Genomic DNA, 20,583 nt, shown 5'->3' on the forward strand with positions numbered 1-20,583 from the left:
AGTTCTGGATACCACACTTTAAGAAGGATGCAGACAAACTGGAACATATTCAGAGGAAGGCAACAAGGATGACCAGGGGACTGGAAATACAGCCCTGTGAGGAGATATTTGAGAGGAGAAGACTGAGGGGAGATATGATAACCCTCTTCACGTACTTGAAAGGTTGTCACACAGAGGAGGGCCAGGATCTTGTCTCAATCGTCCCAGAGTGCAGGACATGAAATAATGGGCTCAAGTTACAGGAAGCCAGATTTCAACTGAACATCAGGAAGAAATTACTTATTTTTATTTATTTATTTTTATTTTGTTTAATTTATAAACCGCCCTTAGCCTGTGGCTCCCTGGGCGGTGTACAACATAAGATAATACAATAAATCAGCAAAATCACAAAATGTAAAATACAGATACATAACAATAAAATAAATTAAAATAACCAAAACATTAAAACGTTTAAAATACATTAAAATGCCTGGGAGAATAGGAAGGTTTTAACCTGGCGCCGAAAGGATAACAACGTAGGCGCCAGGCGTACCTCCTCGGGGAGACTATTCCACAATTCGGGGGCCACCACCGAAAAGGCCCTGGATCTTGTCACTACCCTCCGAGCTTCTTGATTGGTCAGTACTTGGAGGAGGGCCTTAGATCTCGAACGAAGTGCACGGGTAGGTTCATAGCGGGAGAGGCGTTCCATCAGGTATTGCGGGCCCACACTGTGTAAGGCTTTATAGGTCAATACCAGCACCTTGAATTTGGCCCGGAAACAAATCGGCAACCAGTGCAAACGGGCCAGAACGTGTGTAATATGTGAGGACCGATTGGTCCTCGTCAACAGTCTGGCTGCTGCGTTTTGCACTAGCTGCAGCTTCCGAACCGTCTTCAAGGGCAGCCCCACGTAGAGTGCATTACAGTAGTCCAATCTAGAGGTCACCAGAGCATGAACAACTGAGGCGAGGTCGTCACCGTCCAGATAGGGGCGTAGTTGGGCTACCAACCAAAGATGGTAGAACGCATTCCGAGCCACTGAGGCTACCTGAGCCTCAAGTGACAAGGAAGGATCGAAAAGAACCCCCAAACTACGAACCTGTTCCTTCAGGGGGAGTGTAACCCCATCCAGAACAGGATGAACATCCACCATCTGTGCGGAAAAGGCACTCACTAACAGTGTCTCAGTCTTGTCTGGATTGAGTTTCAGTTCATTAGTTCCCATCCAGTCCATTATCGCGGCCAGGCAACGGTTCAGCACATCAACAGCCTCACCTGAAGAAGATGAAAAGGAGAAATAGAGCTGCGTGTCATCAGCATACTGATGACAACGCACTCCAAAACTCCGGATGACCGCACCCAGAGGCTTCATGTAGATGTTGAAAAGCATGGGGGACAGAACCGATCCCTGAGGGACTCCACATTGGAGAGTCCAGGGTATCGAGCAATGCTCCCCAAGCACTACCTTCTGGAGACGATCTGCCAAGTAGGAGCAGAGCCACTGCCAAGCAGTACCCCCAACTCCCAACTCCGCGAGTCTCTCCAGAAGGATACCATGGTCGATGGTATCAAAAGCAGCTGAGAGATCAAGGAGAATCAACAGAGTCACACTCCCCCTGTCCCTGTCCCTACAAAGGTCATCATACAGGGCGACCAAGGCTGTTTCTGTGCCAAAACCGGGCCTAAAACCTTAGGGAGGTGGTGGGCTCTTCAACACTGCAGGCATTCAAGAGGCAGCTGGAGAGCCACCTGTTGGGAATGCTTTAATTTGGATTCCTGCATTGAGCCAGGGGATTAGACTCAGTGGCCGTATAGGCCCCTTCCAACTCTACAGTTCTACGATTCTGCAATTCTGTGTCTACTCAGAAGTAAGTCCCATTGAGTTCAGTGGGGCTTACCCCTAGGTGAGTGGATATGGGATTGCAGCCTTAATTATTTTTGTGACCACAGTTTTATCTGAAGTCCGTAAGCAATCATATGAATCAAGAAAGTATATCTGGGACATACCCTTTCAGCAGTGTCATAATTTAGTCAATATATGTACTTACTCCTAAAAATGATCTGAATATAGTAGTTCTGAAAGGGATCCTCTATTTACTTAGGGTGGTATTCAACTCTAGTCCTACTCAGACTAGACTCATGAAAGTTAATGGACATGACTACGTTTGGTTCATTAATTTCAGTAGGTCTGCTCTCAGTAGGACTTAGTTGATTACCGCTCTTTGTACTGATCGATGGCTCTTTTGGTCAGGGCTTTTTATAACTATTTTTTAAATTAATATTTTGCCAAAAAACATAAAATTCAGCATCAAAACTTGAATATTGATGCTAGACCTGCTCTGCTGTTTTTGACATCTCAATGTTTGGAGATTTTTCTAGAGAGAATAGGAAACGACTATGGAAAAAGCAGTAAGAGAAACATTGTAAGAGATATTGTGAGTAGTAATTTTTGCCTTTTAAATCAAAGTTATTGTTTTGTTTTGTTCTTTGCTTAGATTCTGGAACAGGTAGAACTTGTGCTGAAAATATCTGTGAACACAACTGTACCAACTTAAGTGAAGGAGGCTTTATATGTACCTGCAGACCTGGATACAGCCCCAGTGAACTGAACAGAAATACCTGTGATGGTACTTTTCATCTTCAAATAGATTTCTGTCTTAGAAACGTTCAGTGATGTGTTACTTTAATGAACCCTTTCATCATTTTCATTATGCCATTATAATAATTTCTCTGTCTTCCCTCCAAACGTCTCTTAATGTAGATTTTTTTGTGTGTGGAATCCTATTTCATAGCATTTATATGCCAGTTCCTAAAATAGTTTAGATAATTTATCACCCTCTTGTTTCAGATCCAATTTCCTCCCCTCCTTACATTGCTATTCAAAGCGTAACCAGTTTGAGCAATATTTCTTTGTGTGATGGATTTTTGGTTCAGTGTATGTTTCCTCTCTGAGCCTGTGAAGTCTCATTTATGTGGAATGGTTTACAGTAGTTTCTCATTTAAATGTAATCCTGTTTTAAGAAAACAACTGCATTGAAAAACAGTGTCTACTTGTAGAGTACTATGGATTGGATCCTAAAAACAGTAAATGGAATAAAATAACTGTGAACACTCTTCTGCACAATCTTGCACGATATGGTTGCTGCTGCTGTTTTTGTTGTTATTGTCATGCTATACACAAAAAGATAAAACAGGTTCTGATCGTGCAAGTTCATAGTCTTGAGTTCATACAGTGAGAGAAGAAAGGAGGAAGGGAAGAGAAAGGAAAAGGCGAGAGGTCATAACTCAGTGGTAGAGCATCCGCCTTGCATGTCGATGGTCCCAGGCTCAATCCCTGGCATCTCCAAGTAGGGCTGGGAAAGACTCCTGCCAGTCAGTGTAGACAATACTGAGCTAGATGGACCAATGGTCTGACTCGGTGTCAGGCAGCTTCCTATGTTTCTTATATGAAAACTGAAATAGACCATGGTAAAAAAGAATACAGAAGAGGCAAGAGAGACAACATGAGATGAATATTGGAGGTTGGGGGGAAATGCAAGAAGTTGGGTGCTGTAAACACAAAAAGGTGAAGATATTAAATCAGAAAGATCTGGGGCTGAGGCTTAAAAAGAAAAGAACATGAGCAAAGCAAAGAACAGGGAAGGGATGTAGCTTAGTGGCAGAGCATCTGCTGTGCATGCAGAAGGTCCTAGGTTTAATCCCTGGCATCTCCTGGGAGTGAACCCTGTTTGAAATCCTGGAGAGCCACTGCCAGTCAGTGTAGACAACACTGAGCTAGATGGACAAATGGTCTGACTCATTATTAGGCAGCTTACTATATTCCTACAGCACAAGAAAGAGTAAAGGGAAACTGAAGAGGTTGGTTGCTGTGAGAGAGAGCTGCATTATCTAGACCTTTTGTGTGGACCCACAAGGCAATTATTTTGCCCTTAAACAAAAATCAAAAGCTCATACTAATTTTTCTTTGCCTTCAGACATCGATGAGTGTGAGATCTTTGGAACTTGCCCCCAAATTTGTAAGAATTCCAAAGGAAGTTACGAATGTTTCTGTGCAGAGGGATTTAGATCCGTTGGGGATTGGCAGGGAAACCAATGTGCAGCCAATGGTAAGCTCAGCCAGCATTTCCATTAGAGGTGAATTAAATTAAAACTAAGCACCATGAACTGTCTTCTGAAGCAAGTCTTTCTTCTTTCCTTGGCAGCGATGCTGTATTGCACTGTCTGTAGCCTTTTGCATTTTCTTTTCAATCCATTTATGTAGAATCACAATGGTAAAGCTCAATAAAACTTTTGACCAGTGTCAGGCTACTGAATCTGAAAATAAACAAAACAAACCCTTACCACAACATCTTCGGCTCCTCTGCCCCCATCAATACCCTTGCACATTTCCAGAGAACAAGAGAGCTGTTCATGGTATAGTTGGTTGTCAGCAAAAGAAAATTAACTCTAGTAATTTATCTGAAGACAGATTATAGTGATGTAAATCAAAGACACTTTGCTGACAGATTGTCATTTATGGTTCATGGACTGTTGAGCATACAAAAACAAAATATAGCTCATTCAGTTGAATTCTATCACAAAAGAGAGTCACAGACATGATTAGGTAATGCCTTTGTCTGAACACAAAGAGGGTTAAACTGTGGACAAGGCAGGGGTGGTCATGTAAGCCTCGCCCTCTAATGTCCCTGGACCGTTCTTCAAATTGTCACATAGCTAATATGAAGGTTTGAAGAGCTTTTAAGCATGTTCAAGGGAATGTGATGAGAAATTTCTCTGCAAGCAGCAGAAACCCTGGCTTATGATAATGGGAAAGTTAATAAGTACATTCAATCAAGCATGCTTAAAAACCCTCCTCAGACCTTCATTCAAATTGTGTGAAGACCTGAAGAGCAGCCCAAAGGCTTGAGGCATCATTGGAGGGTGGAGCTTGAATGTGCACTCCTTCCCTGTCTATAGTTTAATCCTTCATAAGTTCAGGCGAATGCCAGAGCACAGCTTGTGAATCTCTTGCATGATAGAATTTAAGAACATAAGAAGAGCCTGCTGGATCAGGCCAGTGGCCCATCTAGTCCAGCATCCTGTTCTCACAGTGGCCAACCAGGTGCCTGGGGGAAGCCCGCAAGCAGGACCCGAGTGCAAGAACACTCTCCCCTCCTGAGGCTTCCGGCAACTGGTTTTCAGAAGCATGCTGCCTCTGACTAGGGTGGCACAGCACAGCCATCATGGCTAGTAGCCATTGATAGCCCTGTCCTCCATGAATTTGTCTAATCTTCTTTTAAAGCCATCCAAGCTGGTGGCCATTACTGCGTCTTGTGGGAGCCAATTCCATAGTTTAACTATGCGCTGAGTAAAGAAGTACTTCCTTTTGTCTGTCCTGAATCTTCCAACATTCAGCTTCTTTGAATGTCCACGAGTTCTAGTATTATGAGAGAGGGAGAAGAACTTTTCTCTATCCACTTTCTCAATGCCATGCATAATTTTATACACTTCTATCATGTCTCCTCTGACCCGCCTTTTCTCTAAACTAAAAAGCCCCAAATGCTGCAACCTTTCCTCGTAAGGGAGTCGCTCCATCCCCTTGATCATTCTGGTTGCCCTCTTCTGAACCTTTTCCAACTCTATAATATCCTTTCTGAGATGAGGCGACCAGAACTGTACACAGTATTCCAAATGCGGCCGCACCATAGATTTATACAATGGCATTATGATATTGGCTGTTTTATTTTCAATACCTTTCCTAATTATTGCTAGCATGGAATTTGCCTTTTTCACAGCTGCCGCACACTGGGTCGATATTTTCATCGTGCTGTCCACTACAACCCCGAGGTCTCTCTCCTGGTCGGTCACCGCCAGTTCAGACCCCATGAGCGTATATGTGAAATTCAGATTTTTTGCTCCAATATGCATAATTTTACACTTGTTTATATTGAATTGCATTTGCCATTTTTCCGCCCATTCACTCAGTTTGGAGAGGTCTTTTTGGAGCTCTTCGCAATGCCTTTTTGTTTTAACAACCCTGAACAATTTAGTGTCGTCAGCAAACTTGGCCACTTCACTGCTCACTCCTAATTCTAGGTCATTAATGAACAAGTTGAAAAGTACAGGTCCCAATACCGATCCTTGAGGGACTCCACTTTCTACAGCCCTCCATTGGGAGAACTGTCCGTTTATTCCTATTCTCTGCTTTCTGCTTCTTAACCATTCCTTATCCACAAGAGGACCTCTCCTCTTATTCCATGACTGCTAAGCTTCCTCAGAAGCCTTTGGTGAGGTACCTTGTCAAACGCTTTTTGAAAGTCTAAGTACACTATGTCCACTGGATCACCTCTATCTATATGCTTGTTGACACTGTCAAAGAATTCTAATAGGTTACTGAGACAGGACTTTCCCTTGCAGAAGCCATGCTGGCTCTGCTTCAGCAAGGCTTGTTCTTCTATGTGCTTAGTTAATCTAGCTTTAATCATACTTTCTACCAGTTTTCCAGGGACAGAAGTTAAGCTAACTGGCCTGTAATTTCCGGGATCCCCTCTGGATCCCTTTTTGAAGATTGGCGTTACATTTGCCACTTTCCAGTCCTCAGGCACGGAGGAGGACCCGAGGGACAAGTTACATATTTTAGTTAGCAGATCAGCAATTTCACCTTTGAGTTCTTTGAGAACTCTCGGGTGGATGCCATCCGGGCCCGGTGATTTGTCAGTTTTTATATTGTCCATTAAGCTTAGAACTTCCTCTCTCGTTACCACTATTTGTCTCAGTTCCTCAGAATCCCTTCCTGCAAATGTTAGTTCAGGTTCAGGGATCTGCCCTATATCTTCCACTGTGAAGACAGATGCAAAGAATTCATTTAGCTTCTCTGCAATCTCCTTATCGTTCTTTAGTACACCTTTGACTCCCTTATCATCCAAGGGTCCAATTGTCTCCCTAGATGGTCTCCTGCTTTGAATGTATTTATAGAATTTTTTGTTGGTTTTTATGTTCTTAGCAATGTGCTCCTCAAATTCTTTTTTAGCATCCCTTATTGTCTTCTTGCATTTCTTTTGCCAGAGTTTGTGTTCTTTTTTATTTTCTTCATTTGGACAAGACTTCCATTTTCTGAAGGAAGACTTTTTGCCTCTAAGAGCTTCCTTGACTTTGCTCGTTAACCATGCTGGCATCTTCTTGGCCCTGGCGGTACCTTTTCTGATCTGCGGTATGCACTCCAGTTGAGCTTCTAATATAGTGTTTTTAAACAACTTCCAAGCATTTTCGAGTGATGTGACCCTCTGGACTTTGTTTTTCAGCTTTCTTTTTACCAATCCCCTCATTTTTGTGAAGTTTCCTCTTTTGAAGTCAAATGTGACCGTGTTGGATTTTCTTGGCAATTGGCCAGTTACATGTATGTTTAATTTAATAGCACTGTGGTCACTGCTCCCAATCGGTTCAACAACACTTACATCTCGCACCAGGTCCTGGTCCCCACTGAGGATTAAGTCCAGGGTTGCCGTCCCTCTGGTCGGTTCCATGACCAACTGATCTAGGGAATAGTCATTTAGAATATCTAGAAACTTTGCTTCTTTGTCATGACTGGAACACATATGCAGCCAGTCTATGTCCGGGTAGTTGAAGTCACCCATTACTACCACATTTCCTAGTTTGGATGCTTCCTCAATTTCATATCTCATCTCAAGGTCTCCCTGAGCATTTTGATCAGGGGGACGATAGATCGTTCCCAGTATTAAGTCCCTCCTGGGGCACGGTATCACCACCCACAACGATTCTGTGGAGGAGTCTGCCTCTTTTGGGGTTTCGAGCTTGCTGGATTCAATGCCTTCTTTCACGTATAGAGCGACTCCGCCACCAATACGTCCTTCCCTGTCCTTCCGATATAGTTTATATCCAGGGATAACCGTATCCCACTGGTTTTCTCCATTCCACCAGGTCTCGGTTATGCTCACTATATCAATGCTCTTCTCTAAGACCAAGCACTCCAGTTCTCCCATCTTGGTTCGGAGGCTCCTAGCATTAGCGTACAGGCACTTGTAAGCAGTGTCTCTCTTCAAGTGTCTTTGGCACTTGTGGTTAGGCCTGTGGTAATTTTGCTCTTCTGAATTTATATCCTGTGCCCCTGCTCTCACAATGCCTACTTCTAGGCCTACCCCTTTTAAAATTTCATCATTTCTTTGGTTTTTATCCCAGGGGGGAGGTTTATTCCGAACCGGACCTTTCTCAGCTCCTGTCGGGTTTCCCCCCTCAGTCAGTTTAAAAGCTGCTCTGCTACCTTTTTAATTTTAAGTGCCAGCAGTCTGGTTCCATTCTGGTTCAAGTGGAGCCCGTCCCTTTTGTACAGGCCCGGCTTGTCCCAAAATGTTCCCAAAATTTGAGTACATGGAATCTCGTCTTGAAACAAAGAAGAGGAAGCAGAGGTAGAAAATTAGCATATTTAATAAACAGTTCTAGATCTCGTTGTGTGTTAAAACAGATTTTTGTAACTTTTTTTGTTCTTCAGAATGACAATCAAGGAAAAAAACATTTCTATAACAGGTTCATTTAAGATTCATGGGAGAGATTTTTAATAATTGATGAAAAGGATAGTCTGTGAAATAGCATCCTTACAACTGCATCCCAAGCAATGCTAAAATCACTATAAAACCAGCTTAAAAACCAGCAAAGAGAGAAATAAATCAGTGCCCAGATCTAAAATACACTAAAAATATAATCAGAATTCAAACACCTGGGAAAATAAAAAAAGTCTTCACCTGGTGCCAAAAAGTCCACTATGTAGGTACCATCCAGCCACTGTGAAGGAGGGTATTACACAGTTGGGGCATCACCACTGAAAAAGCCCTGTCTCAGGTGGCCACCTTAGTCAGCAGGGGAGCCCAGAAAAGAGCCTCTGATAAAGATTATGATTATTATATCAAGAGTATTTAAAGGCTGCACAATTAAAACATATAAGGGATCTTAGTGGCAAATTTTCCAGTCCAAGGCCAGGATAAAAAGAACTCTAATTGTGTACAGCCAAAGAGGTTTGGGGCTCCTGTTTCTCAACCATTAGTTCTCCATGCCATGTGGTAAGGTGTTTCCGAAACAGGCCAATTTCAAAAGCTGTTTGTGGTATCACATTGGGGTCTACTATTCAAAGAGAAAAAGTCATAAAACTTTACTGGTTCTACACAATTGACTGATAAAAACACAGTGCTTGGGATCCTACCTTATGACTCCCCTCATTCAAAGGTTTGCAGAAATTTACTACCAAGTATAACTTGGAGATAGCAAGTTTTAAAAATGCAGAGCAGGGAAAACACTGGATATTTTCAGGAGCAGCCTCTAAATTTTACAGACCCAAGTGCTTCAACAGTTTCAGAAAAACATTCCAAAACAAATGCAAGCAGAAACTTTAAAAATATTATTTAGTGTTTGACATGTCAGTTATTTAGCCTGCATCCCCTGATAGAAATAATTGCTGAGCACAACTATGATAGTATGTATTAACTGTCTTTTCAGGTAACCCGCCAATTTTACTCCTGCCTGACAATGTCCGCATTCGAAAGTATAATATGTCATCTGAGCAGTACTCTGACTATATTGACAATGAGGAGCACATCCAAGCCATAGACTATCATTGGGACCCTGAGGGGATCGGCCTCAGTGAGTATATTTTAAGCTTTTACAGCTAACTCTTACCTACTGCTTAGAAAGGAAGCTTCTCTTTTGATCTGGCTGAAGAATATATTTAATTAACAATCTTCACATGTATTCATTCTCCTATAACCAGAAAAGTAGTTTTATTTATTTATTGCATTTATACACCACCTCATAGCCGAAGCTCTCTGGGCGGTTTACAACAATTAAAAACAAATACAGTAGGGTCCCGCTTTACAGCGATTTGCTAATACAGCGTTCTCAATTAGGTGCAATTAGATTAAAGCCCACTCATACGGCTCTTGTTCCGCTTTTATGGCGGTTTTCAGGCATCACACACCATTCTATTCAATGGGTTCCGCTTTACAGCAGTTTTCGCTTTACAGCGGGGGTCCGGAACGTAACCCGCCATATGAGCAGGGCCCTACTGTATACAAATTTAAACCATGCCAAATTAAAACCCATAAAACCAACAGGCAAGTTAAAACACATGCTATTCAAATGCTTTTAAAAAATGCCTGGGAGAAGAGGAAAGTCTTGACCTGGCGGCGAAAAGATAAGTGTTGGCGCCAGGCACACCTCGTCAGGGAGATCATTCCATAATTTGGGGGCCACCACTGAGAAGGCCCTCTCCCTTGTTGCCAGACTCCCAGCTTCCCTCCAAGTAGGCACCCAGAGGAGGATGTTCAATGTTGAGCGTAGTGTATGGGTGGGTTCATGTCGGGAGAGGTGTTCCATCAGGTATTGTGGTCCCAAGCTATGTAAGACTTTATAGATTAAAACCGGCACCTTGAATCGGGCTCGGAAACATACAGGCAGCCAATGCAAGCAGGCCAGAATCGGTTTTATATATTTGAACCATCTGCTTCCTGTTACCAATCTGGCCGCTGCATTTTGCACAAGCTGCAGTTTCCGAACTGTCTTCAAAGGCAGCCCCACGTCGAGCGTATTGCAGTAATCTAACTTGGAGGTTACCAGAGCATGGACAACTGAAGCCAGGTTATCCCTGTCCAGATAGGGGCGTTGCTAGGCCACCAACCAGAGTTGGTAGAAGGCATTCCGTGCCATCGAGGCTACCTGAGCCTCAAGTGACAGAGATGGTTCTAGGAGAACCCCCAAGCTACCAACCTGCTCCTTCAGGGGGAGTGTGACCCCATCCAGGACAGGTCCACCATCTGGACAGAAGAACCACCCACTAGCAGCTTCTCAATCTTGTCTGGATTGAACCTCAGTTTATTAGCCCTCATCCATTGTTGCAGTTGCCGGTTCAGCACATTGACAGCCTCTTCTGAAGAGGATGAGAAGGAGAAATAGAACTGCATGTCAGCATACTGATGGCAACACACTTCAAAACTCCAGATGACTGCACCCAACAGTTTCATGTATATGTTGAACAGCATGGGGGACAGAACTGACCCCTGTGGAACCCCATACTGGATAATCCATGGGGCCAAGCAATGTTCCCCAAGCACCACCTTCTGGACCCGACCCGCCAAGTAGGAGCAGAACCACCACCATGCAGTCCCTCCAACTCCCAACTCAGCCAATTGTCCCAGAAGGATACCATAGTCAATGGTGTTGAAAGCTGCTGAGAGATCAAGGAGAATCAACAGAGTCACACTCCCCTGTCTCTCTCCCGACAAAAGTCATCATACAGGATGACCAAGGCTGTTTCCATGCCAAAACCAGGCCTGAAACCTGACTGAAATGGATCCAGATAATCTGTCTCATCCAAGAGTGTCTGGAGCTGGCCTGCAACCACTCGTTCAAGGACCTTGACCAGGAATGAAACATTTGCCACCGGTCTATAGTTATTAAGATTTTCTGGGTCCAGGGAGGGTCTCTTCAGGAGTGGTCTCTTTCTACAGCCTCTTTCAGGCAGCCAGGGACCACTCCCTCTTGCAGAGAGGCATTAATCACTTCCCTGGCCCAGCCGGCTGTTCCATCCCTGCTAGCTTTTATTAGCCAAGAAGGGCAAGGATCCAGTACAGAAGTGGTTACAGAAACCTGACCAAGCACCTTGTCAACATCCTCAAGGTGTACCAACTGAAACTCATCCAAGAAATCAGGACAAGGCTGTGTTCTGTATACCTCACTGGATTCACCTGCTATAACACTGGAGTCTAAGTCCTGGCGGATTCTAAAGATTTTATCCTGGAAGTGCCTAGCAAATTCATTACAGCGGGCCTCAGAGGGTTCTACCATGTCCTTGGGGCCAGTGTGTAATAGCCCCCAGACAATTTTGAAGAGCTCCACTGGGCAGAAGAGTGATGATTTGATAGTGGCAGCAAAGTATTGTTTTTTTGCTGCCCTCACTGCCCCTAAATACAGCTTACCATAGGCACTTACTAGTGTGTGATTGCATCCACCAAGAGTTCGTCTCCATCTGCACTCAAGCCGTCTCCTATATTGTTTCATCGCTCTCAGCTCTGGGTTATACCATGGAGCCATACGAGCGCTACACAGGAGAGAGCTCTCAGGGGCAATCATGTCAACCGCCCGGGTCATTTCTATATTCCACAGTTCAACCAGGGTTTCAACAGGAGCACCATTCTTTGAGAATCTGTTTCTAAGCCGCATCTCTGCCATGGATTCAGTCTGTGGGTCTTGGTCATGTCACTGCCTTTTAGCTTCAGTACCCTATCTATAAAATTGATGTGGCTCACCTTTCCAGGTTGTTGTGAAAGTGAGCATTCTAATGATTGTAAAGCTCTTTGCATATTAGGAGACTTAATAGTATTCTTTGCTGGGGGTGTGGTTAAGTTTTCTTTTGAACCAGTAGATTCTGTCCCTGGCCATAGAGTTTACTCTTATATTACGGTAGTGGCATGGAAGCAGCTTGTCTGCAATTTTTTCCTATACTACTCCAATAAACAATGGAGGCTGGTCTGTTAGGGCTGATGGGGCACTGCCCCTCCAACTGCACTTAGCCAGCCCTCACCTGCTTGCTTACAACCAGTACAGGGGTGGCCCTGGCTATCAGCTTCCCCCACCTTAGTCTCAGTGTTGCCCTTGTAGAACTCAGCAGGGAGAAGGATGGCGACAAATCTAGAATCTGCCTGTCATTGACTCTCACTCCACCTTTGTTGGGGTGCCCGCCTTCCACCCTACCAGTCTTAATGGGCACCAGCTACCAATAGCAGTAACCTCTTTCTGGAGAATCCATGTAAAAGAGGCCAGTGAAGCATTTGTTTCCTTCCCAATCAGGTATCATCCAGGGCAGCATGGAATGAAATCATGCTATTGGCTTCTGCCACATGGCTCCTCCATCCTAGGATACAAATCTATACACAATAAGGATCTTCTTTCAACAAAACTAACACAAAAAACAAGACTCTAATACATATTAAATGGTGTTACATTGTACTCACAAACTTGATATTGTACTTACAAACTCATTGTATACAATTCTAACAAGGCATATGAAATTGCCCTGGAAAATATAGCTGATATAGTTACTACAACAAAGCATAAAATAGTCCGGAGCAACAGAGTACGATCCTTCAACCTTTTCCATATCATTCATCCTCCATCCTAGACCACAGGTAGGTGATGTGGTACCCTCCAGATGTTGTGAACAGCAACTCCCATCAGCCCCAGCCAGCATAGCCAAAGGCAAGGGATGAAGGGAGTTATAGTCCGCTACTTTCATAGACTACCACTTTGCCTACTCCTGATCTAGACTTTTCTAGAGTAGCATGAGAAGAAGGTACAGAGAAGCAGTTCCTTGGTCCTATGCTAGCATACGTATCGTGTCATACCATATAAGAATTATACAGGCTACCTATTTCATCAGAGCATTTCTCCGGTTTGTTAATTCTGAACAGGGATTATCATCACCCATAAAGGAACTTGTGGCATACATTCTGTTCCCATGTAGATTCTTATCCGGGCACAGACCAGACTTGCTTAGTTTCAGTAGTATGGGTATATCAAGTACCTTTAAACTGTGAAGTTGGCTGTTGTACCCAACCCTTTACTAAATCTATTGAAAATGAGTGATGCATATTCCTATTTGTTCCATTACTTTAAGCCTGAGGTTGCTTTTTTAATAAATAGTCACAGTAGCACTGGAGGGTGAAATGTCTGGCATTCCAATGAGTTGCCTTTATTGGCTCACTTGACAGCATCATAGCCTGCAAACACATGCTAAACCAGTGCTTCTATGGGATTCAAATCTGTTGCATCTCTGGGTCAGTACGGGTTTTGTCTCATTAAAAGTGCCTATTTTAGATAATCATTGCTGGAATTTGGAATAATTTTCTTATATTTTATACTAGAGCATCAACAGAAACATTGAGTGACATTAGGTCTCTTAGGAGGGGTCCAGTATGTAAATGAGCAATATTTCTAGTGACAGCACAATGAAAGTGATCTCTGAACTTTCCACAGGTGTCATATATTACAGCATTCTGGGGCGCGGTTCAGAGTTTGGTTCCATCAAACGCGCCTACATTCCCACATTTGAAAGCAGTGGAAATAATCCTGTGAAAGAAGTTGACTTAAATCTGAGATACCTGGTCAGTCCTGTTGGGTTAGCTGTGGACTGGGTTGGGAGGTAAGCAAAGAAGCTGGATAAAAATGGTTTTGAAAATTGTACTCATCTTTGAATATCTATTCTTTCTTTTTTCATGATTGTAGGGCTTGTCCATATTAGAGGTAACCGTGTGCTTGCAACTGTTTGCATTCCCATTTAATTTGAGTAGTCCACATGAGGTTAACCCTCAAACAACACCAAACTCACTGCTTTCCACCTGTTAATCGGGTTTGCCCAATACAGGAATAATCCGATATTACGGGAAATCTGGCTTCAAACCACTGTGTTCAAGGTTGCAGACTATTTGTTTTGGCATTTTGGGGTGGGTGGATCAATTGTCACTTTCTCCTTCTCCCCTTTCCACACCCATTTCTTTATCCATGCTTTCATTTCTTTTCTAGCTATGCTCATATCTGGTGTGCAGAGGAAGATTTTTTTCCCTTTAGATCTCTCAGATTTGCACAAAACCAGAAAACTATACATACAAACCACATTAAAAAAAAGTCTACATCAGATTCATTGGGCAGCAATCTGAAAACAGTATGCTAAGAATATAGTTGTATTTTCTTTCCATCCTGCGCATCAAGAGCTTAGCCTTTTACATGTATATATTTCTTTTTATTCCTCAGATATGCACAAAACCAGAAAACTGCACAAGCAAATTTACAATTGCCTGTTTGTTTTTGTGCACTTATTGGCAGAGAATTTTTTTTTAATAAAACCGTGCATGCACAGCTGTCTGTGTGCGTGCCCTGCTGGTACTTAATTGGCATAATAGGATCAACATATTAGAAGGTGGGGACAAATACAAAGGGAATGCCTACTGGTATGAACAAGAAAAACCAAAGTTGCTCCTCATATACAAATTCAAATACTGGGGGGTGGACTACTGTGCTCTAATTCAAATGGTGAAAATGTGGATTAATGTCATGCCCCCTTCGGATGAGTCCTCAGAGGAGGAAGAAGAGGAAGACTGGAGGGCAACAGCAGCAGACCCAGGAGAAGGAACAAGTGGAATCTCTGAGGATCCAGCTCCAGCTCTCCCTCAGCTGGAGAGTGTTCAGGACACAGCTGAAGCCCCTCAGTTGGATTCAGGGAGAACAGGAGGCTCCCCTCCCCCCTGCAGAGCGAAGACGCCAGAGAGTAGTGCAACAACAACACCGGTCTGGCCGTTTAAGACAGCAAGCTCTTGGGAGCCAGAGGGCTGATTACTTGCACCTGTTTTAGGGAGTGGGATTTAAAAGGCAGTTTTTGACTTCAGTGGGCTGCTGACTACAATGTCGGTTGTGACCTGCACGCTAGACCCAGATTCCAGAACCCAGACCCTTGGACTGATCTCTTGGCTAACTGGACCCGGAATTCCCTCCTTGACTTCGTTTCTTGGACACTGACTCGGTACGTGCACTCGGAGAGACTCCTCTGATCTTCCCTTGTCTCTTCCCCATTATCTTCCTGGTCTTGGCAGATTTACAACCCAGCCAGCTGCCAGCTAATGAGTTTACGGCCCAGCTTTCACTCCGTCGAAGCTGTCAGTTTGTAGTCAGCCCGAAAACAAAAGAGACAAAGCAAAAGCTGGGAATTTGCCTGCCATGGAGCAGCTCCAGCAGGAAAACATGCTTCTGCGATCGCAGGTAGATCAATCGATTGTGGCTGTTCAAGCCTTGCAAGCTCAGCCTGGAGCAGCCCCGCCCACCATACCAACGGTGAGAGTCAAATCCCCTGTGACAGTCCCAGAGAAATTTACTGGGGCTCCTGACCAGCTGTCAGCATTTCTGGCCCAAACCCAACCCTTCATAGAATTGAGACCAGAGGCCTTCCCTGATGATAAGACCCGAGTTGGGTTCCTGATTAGCCTGTGCACTGGAGCCACAGCTAGGTGGGCCATGCCCATGCTCCATGAGTGTAGGCGGGTGCTAAATGATCTGGCTGCCTTCACCACAGAGCTGTGGGCTATGTTTAAGGACCTGGTAAGATCGGCCACTGCCAACTGCCGCATACACAGGCTGAGGCAAGGCCAGCACTCCCTGATGGACTACGTGACTGACTTCCGCTTATTGCAGCAAGACCTGGGATGAAATGAAGTGGCGCTTATGGATCAATTCCAGGAGGGGCTGTCCGATAAACTCCTGGATGAGCTGGCTAGGGTAGAGTGTCCTGGGACCCTGCAAGCCCTGATACGCTTGTGTCTGCAGATCAGTGGGAGGTTGGAAACAGGCGTACCTCAAACCGACCCCAACTGGCCTGCAGAGATCTGGCCCCAATGAGTGCCTCCCTTGAGCCTCCCTGCAGGGACCTCACCCCACCAGAGGAACCAATGCGGCTCGGCCGCATCTTCCTGCTACAGAGATGCAGGCAGCAGGGCCTCTGTCTGTACTGTGGAGCCCAGGGACATTTAGCAGCCCATTGTCCAGACAAACAACCAGCACCCCCAACCCTGGGAAACTCCCATGCCCCGGCCTCCACAGGCCTCTAGTCCAGGGCAATGCAGCCATCAAGAGGGCCTGCCAGCTCAGTTCCCTGCCACCCAAGCATCTGACTGTGTTGATCTCAGTGACGGTTCCGGGGCAGGGTGTCCTGCAAGTATAGGCCATACTGGACTTAGGCTCCACCAGCAATTTTGTGGATATGTCCTTTGCAGATCTGCACCACATTCCCTGACAACTCACCAGCCAGCCGACGCTGGTGGAGATTATTGATGGCCGGCTCCTCGCCTCTGGGCCCATGGTACAGGAAATGGCCCTCGGAGGACACCAGGAATGCCTCCTATTCTACCTAGCAGCTGTGCCCCACTTCCCGGTAGTGCTCAGGCTGGCATAGCTTCAGTGGCATGACCCATATATCCAGTGGTCAATGGACCGAATGTCCCTCCGATCCTCATACTGTCAAACTACCTGTTGGGGACGTAAGGAAAGGGTCCTGCCCGGGAGGCAGGCTCAGAGCTGAAGAAACTGCCTGAAAAGTACTGGGAGTTCCAGGATGTGTCTGGGAAACAGGAGGCTGACCAGTTGCCACCCCATCATCCTTACAACTGCCCCACTGCACCCAGGAGCCAAGATTCTGGTTGGGCGAATTTACTCCTTGTCTGGGCCCGAACTGGCAGCCCTATGCGAGTTCATAAACAAGAACCTACTCCGAGGGTTCATCTGACCCTCCACGTCGCCTGCAGCCGCCCCGTGCTATTTGTGAAGAAGAAGTGTGGGGAACTCCGGTCCTCAACCAGATCACAGTTTGGAACTAGTATCCTTTGCCCCTGACCCCCAGACTGATGGAGCGGTTGCTGGATGCTCTCATTTTCACCAAATTGGACCTGAGGGGGGCCTATAATCTCAAGCGCATCCAAGAGGGAGATGAATGGAAGATGGCCTTTTGCATCAGGTATGGACATGGGCATTTTGAATATATTGTAATGCCCTTTGGCCTGTGCAACGCGCCCATGGTCTTCCAGCATTTCATGAACGACATCTTCCAGGACTTACTAGACTGATTCCTGGTGATATACTTGGATGACATCCTGATATACTCACAGGACCCCTCTGAACATGAGAAGCACGTTTGAGCAGTGTTGCAGCGCTTAAGGGAGTACCATCTGTTCGCTAAACTGGAAAAGTGTGAATTTGACCTCACTACCGTTGATTTCCTAGGCCATCGGATCTCCCCCTCTGGGATCCAGATGGACCCAGCGAAGATCGAAACCATCCTACAGTGGCAAGCCCCTCGCAGTCATAAGGATGTGCAACGCTTATTGGGCTTTACCAACTACTACCGCCGGTTCATTTTCCACTTCTCTGAGTTAATGGTGCCGCCCATCTCGGACCTACTCCAATCCAAGAAGTTCTGCTGATCTGATGCGGCTCATCAGGCATTTCAGTGCCTCAAGGAGGCCTTCACCTCCAAACCTGTCCTGCAACAACCTGACCCCACTAGATCTTTCATTGTGGAAGCCAATGCATCTGACAAGGCCATCGCGGTTGTCTTATTACATCCAGTGGGCAAGGGGTAGCCCCTGCTCCCATGTGCGTTCCACTCCCAGAAACTCAACTCTTCAGAACAGAATTACACTATTTGGGAAAAAGAGTTGCTGGCCATAAAGGTGGCCTTCGAGACCTGGTGTAACCTTCTGGAAGGGGCACACCATCCGATGCAGGTGTGAACTGACCATTGGAATCTTGCGCGCTTGCAAAGCCCCACACGGCTTAATCAATTCCAGATCCGGTGGTCCCTTTTTTTCTTCCAATTCAGTTTCAGTGTCACCTACCTCCCTGGCCATCAGAACACGCAAGCAGATGCACTCTCCCGCAAGCCTGAATACCGAGCTGAGCAGCACGAGTCCCCCCTCCGCCCAATTCTCTGCCCAGAGAACTTTGCAGCTACCCACCAGCCACAATCCCTACTAGACAGGGTACAAGAACAGCAACAGAGAGACAAGTACGCCCTGGCACACCTGCAAGGGCTCCAGTCAAGAACCCCCACCTTGGACAGCCTGTTCTCGCTTAAGAATGGCACCTTGTACCATTGGTACCGGCTGTACATCACCCCGGGCACCCTACAGGGAGAGGTGCTCCACCTCTGTCATGACAGCCGGCCAGCAGGGCATTTTGGAACCTACAAAACCCTCTATCTAGACTTACAGGAATTCTGGTGGCCCCGGGTTCAGGCAGATGTCAAAGACTACATAGCTGCCTTTGATGCCTGTCAATGTGCAAAGGTGCACCCCAGGAAGACACCTTGGATCCTGCTTCCGCTTCCCATGCCCCCAGGTCCCTGGTGGTTGCTCTCCCTGGATTTCATCATGGATCTGCCTGCCTCCAGGGGAATGACCACCATTCTTGTTGTGGTAGACCTGTTCACAAAGATGGCCCATTTCCTCCCCTGTGCTGGACTCCCCTCAGCCCCAGAGACTGGTCGGACATTTCTGGCCCAGGTTTTCCATCAACATGGCCTTCTGGACCACCTGATATCAGACCAAGGGGCCCAGTTCACTGCCTGGTTCTGGCAAGCGCCGTTTCGAACCCTTGACATCCAGATCTATTTGTCCTCAGCCCACCATCCTCAATCAGATGGGCAGAATTAACGCACCAATGCCACAGTGGAGCAATACCTCTGATGTTACACCTGCTTCCAGCAGAACAATTGGGCGGATCTGCTGCCTCTGGCAGAATTTGTATACAATAACTCTTACATGCCTCCACATGCCAAACCCCCTTCTTTGCCTCCTATGGCTACCACCCCAGTTCTTCCCCTCCCCTCACTCTTACCCCCCTCACCAGTCCCCGCCACAGATCTCATGCTCCAAGAATTACAGGCCTTACAGGCATTCTTGAAGGAGTACTTGGAGCAGGCGAAGGATTCATATAAATGATTGCAGACCACCACCGCCAGCCAGGCCCTCTTTTGAAGACAGGAGACCGGGTGTGGCTCTCAACCAAGTTCCTGCGCTCCCAACGGCTGTCTCGGAAGCTGGATGCACGGCACACTGGTCTCTTCATTATCACCTGGCAGGTCAACCCTGTGGCTTTCCAGCTGCAACTCCCCACATCCTTCCACATTCACCCCATCTTCCATTGGTCATTGCTTGTCCCGGCCCTCCCGCCTCACCCATTGAGTTCTCAGCCACAGCCTCCGCCACCTGTGGAAGTGGATGGGGAGGAAGGATTCGTAGTGTTGCAGATCCTAGACTCCCGTAGGCATCACAGCCGACGCCAGTACCTGATAGACTGGAAAGGGTATGGCCCATAGGAACACTCCTGGGAAGACGCCTCACAGGTGCATGCCCCTGCTTGGTCCATCATTTTCACCAACGCTACCCAGGCAAACCAGGCCCAGCATGGGGGGCGGGTTGGTCCTGGGGAGGGGGATAGTGTCATGCCTCTTTCGGATGAGTCCTCAGAGGAGAAAGACTGGAGGGCAGCAGCAGGAGACCCAGGAGAAGGAACAAGTGGAATCTCTGAGGATCCAGCTCCAGCTCTCCCTCAGCTGGAGAGTGTTCAGGACACAGCTGAAGCCCCTCAGTTGGATTCAGGGAGAACAGGAGGCTCCCCTCCCCCCTGCGGAGCGAAGACGCCAGAGAGTAGTGCAACAACACCGCCGGTCTGGCCGTTTAAGACAGCAAGCTCTTGGGAGCCAGAGGGCTGATTACTTGCACCTGTTTTAGGGAGTGGGATTTAAAAGGCAGTTTTTGACTTCAGTGGGCTGCTGACTACAATGTCGGTTGTGACCTGCACTCTAGACCCAGATTCCAGAACCCAGACCCTTGGACTGATCTCTTGGCTAACTGGACCCGGAATTCCCTCCTTGACTTCGTTTCTTGGACACTGACTCGGTACGTGCACTCGGAGAGACTCCTCTGATCTTCCCTTGTCTCTTCCCCATTATCTTCCTGGCTTTTGTCAGATTTACAACCCAGCCAGCTGCCAGCTAATGAGTTTACGGCTCAGCTTTCACTC

General features: G+C 46.2%; 1 protein-coding gene across 6 annotated transcripts in view; it reads left to right on the plus strand.

Moving 5' to 3' along the window:
* LRP2 (LDL receptor related protein 2) overlaps window positions 1–20,583 on the plus strand; it is a 221,166-nt gene that overhangs the window by 189,712 nt on the left and 10,871 nt on the right. For all 6 annotated transcript variants that reach the window (XM_061608563.1, XM_061608564.1, XM_061608567.1 and 3 more), the window contains 4 exons: window positions 2,478–2,609; window positions 3,957–4,088; window positions 9,466–9,609; window positions 13,996–14,161. In XM_061608563.1, coding sequence (XP_061464547.1) covers window positions 2,478–2,609; window positions 3,957–4,088; window positions 9,466–9,609; window positions 13,996–14,161 — 574 coding nt within the window. The remainder of the gene's footprint in view (window positions 1–2,477; window positions 2,610–3,956; window positions 4,089–9,465; window positions 9,610–13,995; window positions 14,162–20,583) is intronic.

Source organism: Rhineura floridana, chromosome 2, assembly GCF_030035675.1.
Source record: "Rhineura floridana isolate rRhiFlo1 chromosome 2, rRhiFlo1.hap2, whole genome shotgun sequence".
Classification (NCBI taxonomy): Eukaryota; Metazoa; Chordata; class Lepidosauria; order Squamata; family Rhineuridae; genus Rhineura; species Rhineura floridana.